Here is a 13,478-nt window from a genome sequence, read left to right on the forward strand (position 1 = left end):
TAATTATGTCTATTTTTAAACAAGATTATTTTTCATTTTACATTTATATTTCTCTTTAAGGTAGCTTTAGTAGGTTACTAATTAAAGGCATGAGCTATACATTCTCCAGTTTAGCTCACTTATAAATAAAACAAACATGACATATCAAAACTGTATTTCCCAAAGGGGAAAGACAAAGGTCCCTAAAAGACCACAATATTTCGGAAGGAAAAGTCATACTATGCCGCATAATCTCTAAACATTTACTGAGTATATAATCAGGTTCACCTGGTGTTTTGAAAATCTTGTAAGCTGATTATATCACAAACATGTAGAATCTGTTTTAGACAAAAATAGGCTTTTAAAGAGTTATAAAGATAAATTATGATAATTATAATAACAATAAAAAACCCTTTCTCCAGTATCTTTAGTGACTGTTTCTTTTGGGGTTTTAAAAAAAAACAACAGAACAAAAGCAGAATCAGCAAATCACTGTATGTTTAAGAGGGTAATACATTCAGATAAATGACAACTATTAACTTCATGAAAGCGCTTTATATTGAAAATAGCAATTTGAAGACTTGAGTGGGTTTTTTAAAGCATCACAAAATGAATTATTATAATTTAAGCTTTATGAGTGGAACTAAGGTGACAACAGCAAACACCCAGAACGCAGCGAGCCTGCCCTCGACTCTTCCAGCTCACCCGCTTTGAGCACGCGCGGTCGTCACAGCGGCTGGGCACAGGCAGCAGGACCCACCCTCTCCCTGAAAGCCACAATGCCTCTGGTGAGTGAATCAAAACAAAAACATTAACAGAGGGGTCTATGTGCCCTTAGAGAGACTATGTTCAATTTTTCCCACATATAGTTATAAGGCATCAATAATGGTATGTTAAAATAATTTATAATAAAAACAGATCAAAACACTTTTAATATAAAACATCTCAAATGAGAGAAATTACAGAGGAGATCACATATAACCACCCATGTACTCTTTATGCTTCTACTGTAATGAAGATACTTTCTTCTTTTCTGTCTTAAAACAGACCTTATACAGTGCACAGCAGGTGTCCTTATACAAAGGTGCACTTTTAGCTTAGGTTTGTCTAATGTGAAATTTACATATGAATTGAAATATGACTGCTATTGATAAAGGTACAAAAAGTTGGTTAATATACCTGGAATAATCAGTATGTATAACAAAATATGGCAATATTTTCTTCTCTAGTGTGGACTTCAGCCATTTTCCAAATAACAGCAAAGATACCTGTGGTTTAAATGATGGTCACTGGCATGGGTGGAATGAAGGATTTGTTTATAATAAAAAAGTTAGGAAGGAGCATAACTTTATTTTAGTATTAGTTGCTGAAATTAAGCAGTAGGTGTCTTGGAATCTAGAGTGAGAAATGAAGTTATTTTTCACAGGTGACAGATGGAAGGGCTGGAGGGCAAGGGCTGTGGCGAGTGGCTGCGAGCTGGCTTGCTAGAATACATACGCAAGCTCCACGGGGGCTCCGCGGGCTGGCTGGGCGTCAGTTATCTGTAAAGGCTGCTGGAACAGAATTCCCTTCATCATGCAAGCACTGCTGTCTGCGCTACAGTAATAAAGGAACACGCTGACAGAAACCATGGCTTCCAGCGACGAGCAATGGGCAGGAATTCGCAGGGAAATTGTTGGCTGATTGGAAATGTTTTCTATGTCTCCAGATGGTATCTGCCCTTGAAGAAGCCATTCATTGTCTAGAAAAGAGAAGACCATATTATTAAGACTGTAGAAGAAAACAAGTGAAGAAAATGGAGACATCTTAGGAAAAAAAGATCATTCAATCAACAAATATTTACTCTAAGTCTACTTGCAGGCATTTTATGTGTGATATGAGCGAGATAAAATGACTCCCGTGAAATGTTCCCAGACTGATGACATCTACTTCTAATTATTACCATTCTTCTCCCTGTGGAATACTGTAAGTGAATCATAAGCTTATTTCCATTGAAACTAAGCTCAATATTTCAAGTTTGGCTCTTTAGGCCCTTAATCCCCAAAGTTAAAAGTGAAATCTAATAAGCCACATAAACAAGCCTAGGATCTGTGAAAATAGATTTACGAAACAGGAAAATAATATTCAGGAATAAAACATAAAAATTACAAATTAACTTTTAGGCAATAAAAATGCATAGACAAGTCTGCAGTGATGACACTCCTCCTTGACACAGTGACTTGCTCTATGTAACCAAAGCCTCACACTCACCATCCTTCTGCCTTAGCCACCTGAGCACTGGATTATAGGCATATGTCATTGTGCCTAGCGCAATGATCTTCTCTTTAAGACAATGGTTAATTCTGAAGTAATAAAAATAAACTCAGATTCTTTAGAAACAGGTCACTAATTCTATGTACAATGTGAGCTCAAACATAAAACTTAAAGAGATTTCTGTCTACCTCATTTTAATATATAAAATCCTTCCAAGACATAATGTTTAGATAACCTGTAATGCAAACATCCAATAAACCACTACACTTGATCTTAGCCAAAAGGCTGAGAAGCGATAAAACCACTATAATTTTTATACCATTTAGAATTAAAATTTTCTTTAAATGTCTTTATTGTTTTTTTTAAAAAATTATTATTTATTTATTTGAGAGAGAGAAAAAGACAGGCAGAGAGAGAGGGGGAGAGAGAGGGAGAATGAGCACGCCAGGGCCTTTAGCCACTGTAAACGAACTCTAAATGCATGTGCCACCTTGTACATCTGGCTTGACAGGGTCCTTTGGCTTTGTAGGCAAACGTCTTAATGGCCATGCCATGTCTCCAGTCCTAAATGTTTTTATCTTAAGCCTTCTCTCTGAAGGGCTATGCAGACGGTCAGTTGATGAGGGAGAGAGATGTCAACAGTCAGCTTGGGAAAGGTCTCAAATGCTTTCCTGCCATGGTGGACTGCCCTCAATAAAGCCTGAGGGACAGAGCCTCCAAGAAGCGGTGACGTTCTGCTCGGCCCTCAGGCAGTCACTACTCTAGATGCCTGCCTCAACCAGTCCTCCTCATGTCTAGCTCAGTTAACTGCTTCTAATAACTTGTTGACTGCAAAACACATTGGAGAAAAACTTGCTACATAAGATTATGAAAAGTAATAGGCGAGAGACTGACAATTGTAGTTCAGTTTTTAAATTCTTCCAAAAATGCCCGTTAAATTTATTTTCTTTTCCTTATTTCTGAATGATTTTACTTAATCTTTGGTTTTACTAGAAGGAAAATAGGGAGCATCCTGAATCAAGAAAAGAAAATAACCAACAATGTCAATTTAAATATTCAAAGCTAAAAAACACAGAATATTTTTAAAGATTTTTTCATCTCTATTGCATTTACAACTTCAGAAGTCACAGTACGCTAGTGCTTTTCTGCATGTGGTGTGGCGTGCACAGGAAGTGTGCACTTAAGGGTTGAGCCATCTCTTCACCTCCCTAGTAGTTTTGCAGGCTGCTTTTTACTTTTGTGGCTTAAAACTTTCATATATTCTCACCACTTTAGCTCCATTTCTAAAAATCAGCCAAAAAGAAAATAACCTTTATTCATAAGTATAGGCATGTAATTTGTAATGGTTTTCAGAAACCTGCATTTGTTAATTTCAGATAAAGATTTTTGCCGGAAAGCTTGTTTCTTTATACAATAAAATTAGAGCCAAGCCTTATAGAAATAATAAAACAGCAAAGTATCTGTTTACTTCACTTTAATTCTTTCTACATTTTATATCTCAATAAATCAATGTTCATTCATTTGTATGTTCAACAAAGTAGGACTTAACAGGCTAATCTGTCAATGTCCCATTTTAAAAAAATAATACACTGGGGCTGGAGAGATGGCTTAGTGGTTAAGCGCTTGCCTGTGAAGCCTAAGGACCCCGGTTCGAGGCTCGGTTCCCCAGGTCCCACGTTAGCCAGATGCACAAGGGGGCGCACGCGTCTGGAGTTCGTTTGCAGTGGCTGGAAGCCCTGGCACGCCCATTCTCTCTCTCTCCCTCTATCTGTCTTTCTCTCTGTGTCTGTCGCTCTCAAATAAATAAATAAATATTTAAAAAAAAATACACTGGTCTTTAATGACACAAAAAGAATGAAGTGACCTTCTCAAACTGATGCAGTATTTCCAGATGTCCACTCACAGAACAAGTGGACCAGTGTTGAGGATCTCCTTTGAGCCCAGGGATGACTGTAGGTTGGCCAGGGTTTGCATACTCCATGTGCACAAAGCTAGTTGCACACATCTGTACTGCATGGCCAGTATGGGCCATGGGGATCACAGGTGTTACCCACAGACACTCAGTGAGTCATCCCAGAGCCAGCCTCCTGAACTCTACCCAGCAGTCTATCTGCTTAGTCTACCACCTAGTCTCAGAGCAGAAGCTACTAGCCCATAACTGTCAACTTGGTATCCAAGCCAAGAGGAGAGTTATCTCTGGGTTCAAAGGAGATTGCAGACACTGGTCCAGCTTTTTTGTGAGTGTGGACATCTGGAAATGGTGCATCAGTGTGAAAGAGCACGGGAGACTAGGACAGAGGAAGATCACCCGAGACAAGACGCCCTGCTTGGAGAGTTCACTACCATTCTGCTGCAGAATTGCTGTCCTCTGTATTTACACATGAAAGACAGATATTCTAAAGGTCTGAAAGCACTAGAAAAAGCTAAGTGGTATGCAGATCCCTTGTCAACAGCCAGTGAACTCAGGAGTGATTTATCGTGCAATCCACTCACATACAAGGAATGGAGAACCACTGCATAAAGGTGCTTTGAAGGAAAGATATAGAAAAAGACAGGAAATAAGGAAGCTCTACTTTGTATCTCCTTTTCAAAATTTGATTTTCATTTCTTATTTTTGGCTTGTTTGTCTTTTAAGACAGAGTCTTACTCTGTGGACCAACCTGGACTGGAACTTGGGGAAACCCTACGACTATCTTTTGTTTTGTTTTGTTTTTTTTTTGGTTTGTTGAGGTAGGGTCTCACTGTGGTCCAGGCTGACCTGGAATTAACTCTGTAGTCTCAGGGTGGCCTTGAACTCACGGCGATCCTCCTACCTCTGCCTCCCGAGTGCTGGGACCTACTACTATCTTAACTCTCCCTCCTAGTGCTGGATTTACAGGCATGTGCAAGACACGTTAAGAGGGTCTTTGGAGAACAAAACAAAGAAGCTGGAATAAGGAAGAGACATAGGTCCGTAGTCCAAGCCATGCTGCTAATAACATAATTTCCCTCAAATCTTGTCCATTATACAGTAAAAACACCATATCAAATTAGAGAAAATATCAGATTAAATATTAAGAATGATTATTTGCATCTGCATGGTACACTCATACCTTCCGCTGTTAGAAACCAGCAGCTGGGGACGCCTTCAGTCAGCTTTGCTCCTGCTGGCAGGTCGACTTTGAGCTTGAACTGCAGAGTCTGGCCAGGACGCACAGTCACAGGGGTGAGCCGGAGGTTTGGGGCAGACTTCGGCACTCTGGGTACTGCCTTCTGCTTCTCTACCGGGCAGGGGCCATCTACCACAGCACTGTGACTTGTGGTGATAGGGAGCTAGGAAATCAGAAAATGTGTTATTAAAGCAAAGTCCTTTACTGAGCTTAGTTTTAGACTTCAATGGAAAGTGAAGTTCTCTATCACTGACATTAACTGCTGTTCTTGTCGGAAGAGAATCTGTTTCCCAATATGCCCTCCAGGTTATTTTGCGGGTACAGAAACTTTAGCAGTGAGAATACCAACACTCAGAAAGGAGACAAAACTAAATTATTTGTCCAATGTTTATGAATGGGAGGAAACTAAGACATTTTATGAACTTAAATAGAACAGATACTATAATTCTCATTGCCAAGAGAAATCTATGTGAAAAGTTGTATCTTGAAAAAATATATACCTTATAAAGTTCTGAAATTTTAGAAAAAAAAATTGCCCCCCCCCAAGTAAATATGTTACATTGTAGGCAGCTGGTTATAGACATTTTTCTTCTAAAATTCTTCTAGAGATAGGAGATTCTCAAGCAGACCTCCTGGTCTAATTATCCCAGAACAAAACAAGAGGTATCCACATCTTCTCTCTACCTGTAAGTGACAATTCTATTACTGGAGTCAGCCAAGCCAAAAATGTCTTGGTCAGTGCTTGAGGCCTTGATAATAATTTATTTGTTTGTCAACATGACAAGAATTATAATCACTATGAAACCAATCTTCAGTCTTATCTGTGAGGGATTTTCTAGACTAGATTAGCTGAGCTGGTAGCAGCTTTCTTCCCTCAACTGTGAGTGACAGTATTCCACAGGCTGGCTTCCTGGACAATATAACAAGAGAAAGCTAGCTGAGCTGAGTACTCAGCATCCACTGTGCCCTCCACTTTCTCCCTGTGGATGTGACAATGTGACCCTGGCTTCCTGCTCCTGCTCCTGCCAAGCCTTCCTTGTCATGGTGGACTTCTCTTGGAAACTGCATGCATAAAAATCGCCCTTTTATCCCTTAAGTTGCTTCTGGTTGGGTATTTGGTCCCAGCAATGAGAAAGTGACTGATACTATCATTCATAAAACCACATGCTTTGAGTTATGCTTTAAGGTAACTTACCACAGAAACAATTCTTGTTTCTAAATCCATCACTTTAATTTGATGATTGTTAGTATCTGCGACATATAAGAGCTGACTGTTGTCACCAACACACAAGCCTCCTGGCTCATTGAAAGTTGACTCAGTAAAGCTGGAACTCATGACATTCCTTGTGTCTCCAGTCCCTGCTAAGGTTGCACAGGTTTTTGTTTTTGGATCCACAACTTTAATCTAAAGAAGAAAAAACAAAGATTTCCTCTGAAATTTTCTAGCATGGAAGGTAAAATATCAAGAAAACCAGGGAATTCCTGATTACCATGAGCAATCTCAATAGCTCTCAGAAAGACAGGGCATATTCCACCATTTCCTGAAAAGCCACACATTCAAAGAACATAGCTACTGGGAGATAGTCCATGCTAAGCAAAAACTTAGCAAAAGTCCCTAGTTATAGCACACTTTCTTATTAATTCCAAAAGCTTTTTCTGGAATTAAAAAAAACAGTACTGTTCTTCACAATGGAACATACTATCCCAACTGAATACATTTTATTCTCATGAACATCTAGCATTGTCTCAGGATTGGTGCCTTTGTTAAACTTAATGACTGTCGGTTATGTCGTAATAATATTAAATTTCTGGCCACTCATCATAGAGTACTGCATTTATACTGATACTGTGAGAAAAGAAACATACAGTAAGAAGTGAAACCGCCTCAGAAACAAAGGAGCGCCGCTGCCCACGAACTGTCTGCTGCTTGCCGCTGAAGCAACACACCAGCTCAGCCACCTTCCTTTCCCTCCCACTTTCCCCTCCTTCACCGTCAAGGTGCTACTGAGCGGCTGTGATGGTTGTAAGTCACAGGTTTGGTCCTAGTCCCCTAGTTCAGATGTCATCATCATACCCTTCCAGTATGGGAAGGACCCAGAGAAGCCCACACAGCAGTCAAGGCCATTGTTCCTCTCTATATTCAGGACTGGTACTTGCAGGAGGTACATAGATCTTTCGGCACTTAGACACCAGGAAACAAAAACAAGGTATTAGACAGTTGTGTCAGGGCTCACCTTGTGGTTATAGGAGTCAGCCACGTAGAGCAGCTCCCGTTTCTCATCCCACGCCACCCCGAGTGGGTGCTGAAGCTTTGCACTGATGCCTGCTCCATCAACATCACCAAACGCAAATAGATTCTTTTATTTTTTAAGAGAAAAAATAGCATTATTACAATTTTTTAGTGCTTTGTTAGGATCTAAAGTGAGAACTAAGATTGTCGTTACTAAGGCAAAAGGGGAAAGCTCTGATTTTGTATAAACAGGGGTGAGCATTTGACGCAGACCAAGAGAGAACGGAATTGTGAGCCTGCGCCATTGCCAGGGGTTCACTGTTCTGCCCACAACAGCCCCTTGTGCGCTTAGGGACAGGTCAAGTCTGCTGAGCTGGTGCTCTTCCACACCCACTGCCAAATGCCCGCCACACATTTTTCTCTTCTCTCTAAAACTCGGTATTTTATCCTCTCTCTCCAAAACTGAGCATTTATACATAATCAGGCACAGTCAGTGGGCTTTCTTAAAGTGCTTTACTGTGTTTCTTTATATTCATACTTCCTTTGGTTTACTTTCATTGTAAGTCATAGATAGGCCAAGAATGACTGCTCTTAAATTTCATCAGCTTTCTACAATCCAGGAAACTACCAATCTGGCCAGTGTCAGGGCACACTGCACAGAAGCAACTTTCTTTACCAGGGGGTCTCTTTCTCCTCCAACAAGGTGCTTCACTGCTCCATCTTTCAAAGAGACGGTTCTCACTGTGCTGCTCTCGCTATCTGCTACAAACAGGCAGCTCCAGGGGTCAGCCGAGGCCAGAGAAAGACCAGAGGGCTGGGCAAAACCCGCCTTGTGAGGATACGCATTGTTTCGATTCTCTTCACTTCCACTTCCAGCAAACCGAAGGCAGGTTCCTTTTTGCAGCTCACTGAAAGACAGGTTCACAGATGGAATCCACAAGTGGGTTACTATGGCCAATGTAGTTATTAAACAAACAAATCTAAGTGACCAGATCAATAGTGAAAGCACAGTTAAAACCAACCAACTCACAAACCAGTGAACACCGCCTCATCAGGTGAGCCAGCAGCTCCCCAGCAGGCAGGTTCCAGCCATTCTCTTATTAGGCACTGCGCAGAGAGTCTCCCACTTTTCTTCAATATGAGCCCAACTGAAACCACTTTCAAACACCAAGCAGGAAGCCCCTAACAGGATTGGAATCATCATCATTGTCATCGTCAGATTAGTGATAGGACAGTTTTATTCCCATTTTATCTTCTTAGTTCTATGGGAACTAAAAGCTTATCTAGTTCTTGATAGCCTAAAACATGTTCTTATTTGTAGTCACAGAGAATCCTCAAGAACAGTCTTTGTAAGAGAGCCAGGTCAAGCATTTCCATTTTCAAAAACTGACACTGGATGACTGTGCTGTATTAAGTAACTGTGCAAAATCAGTTTTCTTATACATACCAGGGAAATGTCTATTTAAAGAACTACTGCAGAGCAGGGCATAGTGGCACACGTCTCTAACCCAGCCCTCAGGAAGCTGAGGCAGGAGGAAAACAAGCTCAGGGCAGCCTCAGTATCAAAGAGTCTCATCCTACCGTAGTGACTCATCTGTAATGCAGAAAAAGGTTGACAGTCACTTTCTAAATTTATGCCACAGAGACTATAGGGAAGTCATGGGGTGTGCTGTACTGAGGAGAGGATAAGTTGATCTGGAATGCAAAATGAGAGACTATTATGTATACTATTTCCAAATATGGTACCACAGGCAAAAGTCTCAAAATGATCATCACTCTTGAATGGTGTGTTCCCAGTGCTAAGTTAGGCAAAAAGCAGGAGATGGAAGCCAGGAGATACAGAATGAGCGGCCATTTATTCAAGGAACATGTGATGAGCTGGCCAGAAGTACATGTAATAATATGCAAAATAAATAAACTGAAAGAGAATTAATATAAAGGGAGTCAACACTTTAAATATTTTTATTTGCAATGAGAGAAAGACAGAATGAACGAGAATATGAATAGGTACACCAAAGCCTCTAGCCACCATAAGCAAACTCCAGATGCACACATCACTTTGTGCACCTGGCTTTATATGGGTACTAGGTAATTGAACCCAGGCTGTCAGGCTTTGCAGGCAAGTGCCTAACTGCTGAGCAATCTCTCTAGTCTAAGACTCAATACTATAAAAAAGGAGTTCCCTTAACTAAATGACTGGGAGAAATAATAACGTTTAAGATACTCGAGGTTGGGCTGGAGAGATGGCTTAGCAGTTAAGCGCTTGCCTGTGAAGCCCAAGGACCCCGGTTCAAGGCTTGATTCCCCAGGACCCACGATAGCCAGATGCACAAGGGGGCACACGCGTCTGGAGTTTGTTTGCAGTGGCTGGAGGCCCTGGTGCGCCCACTCTCCTCTCTCTCTCTGCCTCTCTCTCTCTGTTGCTCTCAAATAAAAAAATAAACAACAAAAAATACAAATAAATTAAAAAAGATATTAGAGGTCACTGCCACCTGAAGATCAATAATGAATGAAGATAATATAGCCTTACAATTCAGATGCAGGTCAGGGTGACTGGTGACAACTCTTCTTACTAGGAAATGCAGGCAGCACTTGACTGTCTATATCTTAAACGACCACAACCCAGAACAGCAAGTTCTGGCAAACTGTTACTTCTGACTGCTTTACAATCCACCTCACTCACAGCACGGCAGTAACCTCTCTGCTCAGGTCACTATTGTCTCTTCCCTGGATAACAGCTACCTCCAGAAGGTATCTGATTCTAGTCTTATCCCAGTCTGAATGCTGCCAGGATTCTTTCAAAAACACAGATTTAATCATGTCACTTCCTGCTTAAAACATTCTATAAAGGCTGATCTAAATCCCTGCAGAGAACTCAGAAGACAGTATGTGATCTGGCTTGCATGGACATTACTAGTATTCCTCTGGAAGGCTTCACTCCTTCAGATCTCAGGTTAGGCTAACCTTGACACCTCAAATGTTATCAACAAAAAGTTAACTTTGAAGGGCTACTGCAGAGATCCTTTTCATACAACCAAAAAATATTTTGGGCTGGAGAGATGGCTTAGCGGTTAAGTGCTTGCCTGTGAAGCCTAAGGACCCCGGTTCGAGGCTCGGTTCCCCAGGTCCCACGTTAGCCAGATGCACAAGGGGGCGCACGCGTCTGGAGTTCCTTTGCAGAGGCTGGAAGCCCTGGCGCGCCCATTCTCTCTCTCTCCCTCTATCTGTCTTTCTCTCTGTGTCTGTCACTCTCAAATAAATAAATAAAAAACGAACAAAAAAATTTAAAAAAATATTTTATTTATTTGCAAGGAGGGAGATAGAGAGAGAGAGAAAGAGAGAGAGTGTGAGTGTACGGGCGCGCCAGGGCCTCTTGTCACTGCAGACAAACTCCAGACACATGAACTAGTTTGTGTATCCGGCTTACAATGGGTACTGGTGAACTGAACCGGGTTGTTAGGCTTTGCAGGCAAGCACCTTAATGGCTGAGCATCTCTCCAGCCCCACACTGGTATTTAATTGTCTTATTTAAATCTGCTGAAGACAGCAACTATGTTTTTTTTGTTTTGTTTTGTTTTTTCAAGGTAGGGTTTCACACTAGCCTAGACTACCTAGAACTCACTATGTAGTCTCAGGATGGCTTCTAACTCATGGCGATCCTCCTATCTCTGCCTCCGGAGTGCTGGTATTAAAGGCGTGTCACCACGCCCGGTCACAGCAACTATGTTTTTTTTTATCCTGTGCTTATCATTTCATCTCTGTTGCCTAACAGTGTCTAATATGAAGTGTATTTGATAAAATCTTTGGATGAATAAGTAATTGTTATTAAACAGTATACACGTGCATCCCGAAGCAACACACACACACACACACACACACACACACGCGCACACGCACACGCACATGCACACACTGTGGGACATTTGGAATTTTGAATTTTCTACACATCTGCTCCTCTGCTCCATTCTACTGATAATAAGTATGACGGCTGGCACTATTCTCTATGGCCACCAGACACTTTTATGGCCTGTGACTTCCATCAATGAGCCTTTACTGAACTCCAATTGTATAGGAGATATAGTATGAGCCACAGAAACAAAGAGGGCAAGGCTCCTTTTTAAAAGGTAGCCTAATAGGAAGAAAACTTTAAAATAACATATAACATGACCAAAAGAGAGAGGGAGAAAAAAGGGAGTAGGAGAGGACGGAGGTTGAACAAAGGGATCCGTGTAGCTACATAAGGGTACAGCGGACTCCAGAAGTACAGTCAGCTTAGCCTGGGATGGAGGGAAGAGGAAGACACCACGGAGAGAGGCTAACTTCTCAAGCTCACACGTCCACAATGGCAGCTCAGAACTGTGCATGCTGGGGGCTAGGCTGAGCTCTTCATACTTGGTAAAATCTCAAAGCAACCCTATGAAGTGATATAAAAACAGAAACTAACAGAGTTAAAGGGGGGTCTCTTAAGCCCACAGAGACAGAAAGTGACAACTGGGATTCAATCTCAGGCCTGACTACACCTGAGTAACAGCTACTGTGCCACTCCTTACTCAACCAATTGAAGGACTGACCAAGCTAGCTCACTGCTGTTTAACGACAGAGCCCCACCTCAGAGCCCCAGTTCTCTCTGAGCGCTCCGGAGGATACATTCAGAGGCGCTGTAAGGCTCACTGCAGCTGATGAAAGGGGAGACCAGACGACGGATATCCCTGTGAGCAGCAGCTTTAGGAGCCGGTGAGTGACTCACCTCTGCCTCCTCTCCTGCTCTGCCAGGAGGGCTGGCAGGGCTCTCCACGGTGGCTGCTTCCTCAGCCTGGGCAGCAGGACACTACAGTCCCAACAGTGTATGTGTGAGCAAACAGAAGGCTTGTTTCAAGCTGGTTATTCCAACCTGACTGTTATAGTGGTGTAGCCAAGTATGCCTTGAATGTGCAGCGAGGGCTGTGAAGACGGTGAGCTTGGGACAGAAACCCTGGGACTCAAAAGAGGGCATTTCACTCAGAAAGAGGAGACATGACCACTTATCTTTTCTTTTTTAAAAAATTTTAATTTATTTATTTGCAAGCAAGGGGTGGGGGAGGGAGGGAGACAGAGAATGGGCATGCCATGACCTCTAGCCACTGCAAATGAACTTCTGATACACCCTCTTGTACATCTGGCTTAGGTGGGTACTGAGGAATCAAACCTGGATCCTCTGGCTTCATAGGCAAGCACCTTAACCATTAGCCCATCTCTCCAACCCCACTTACCTTTTCTTTGGCAGTGTGCCAGAGTCCAGGAGGAGAGCCCAAATCTGATGAGTCCCTGCCATGGCTATCCACAGGACGTCATTCCTCTGGGTCCCAGCACCTTGAAAAAAAACCAAGTGGTATTTATTTTATACATATGTGGGTAGTATGAACACTCTGATTGCTTCAGAAATTTAAATTCATACATGATGGTAATATTTACAATTTATCTGATAGAAAACACTGCCATGTTTTATGCTGTTTTTGAAAAGTTTTCTATTTTCTTAGTGAGAGGCTTTTCTTCTGAAGACTTTTCAATCTTACCTGAAACAATTTCATGAGGCTTCAAAGTCCTCATCACTTTAAAAAACTTAAACAAGGCTGGGTGTAGTGGTGTACATCTTTAATCCCAGCACTTGGGAGGCAGAGGTAGGAGAATTACCATGAGTTCAAGGCCACCCTGAGACTACATAGTGAATTCCAAGTTAGCCTGGGCTAGAGCAAGATCCTACCTTGAAAAAAAATTTTAAATGAAGTTTAAGATAATTCAACGCATGTATACAATGTATAACAGTCAAATAAGGGCATCTCCTTAAAATTTATAGTACTCTTTAACAGTAATGTTAATCTAAACACAAT

At 41.6% G+C, this 13,478-nt stretch overlaps 1 protein-coding gene across 1 annotated transcript in view; it reads right to left on the minus strand.

The window, feature by feature from the left end:
- Nucleotides 1–514: 514 nt before the first annotated feature.
- Nhlrc2 (NHL repeat containing 2) overlaps nt 515–13,478 on the minus strand; it is a 60,000-nt gene continuing 47,036 nt past the window's right edge. The window contains exons 6-11 of the mRNA XM_045135588.1: nt 12,861–12,960; nt 8,288–8,519; nt 7,616–7,738; nt 6,577–6,786; nt 5,325–5,544; nt 515–1,720 (exon numbers count right to left, since the gene is read on the minus strand). Coding sequence (XP_044991523.1) covers nt 1,464–1,720; nt 5,325–5,544; nt 6,577–6,786; nt 7,616–7,738; nt 8,288–8,519; nt 12,861–12,960 — 1,142 coding nt within the window. The 3' untranslated portion in view covers nt 515–1,463. The remainder of the gene's footprint in view (nt 1,721–5,324; nt 5,545–6,576; nt 6,787–7,615; nt 7,739–8,287; nt 8,520–12,860; nt 12,961–13,478) is intronic.

The sequence above is a fragment of the Jaculus jaculus genome, chromosome 1 (assembly GCF_020740685.1).
Source record: "Jaculus jaculus isolate mJacJac1 chromosome 1, mJacJac1.mat.Y.cur, whole genome shotgun sequence".
Classification (NCBI taxonomy): Eukaryota; Metazoa; Chordata; class Mammalia; order Rodentia; family Dipodidae; genus Jaculus; species Jaculus jaculus.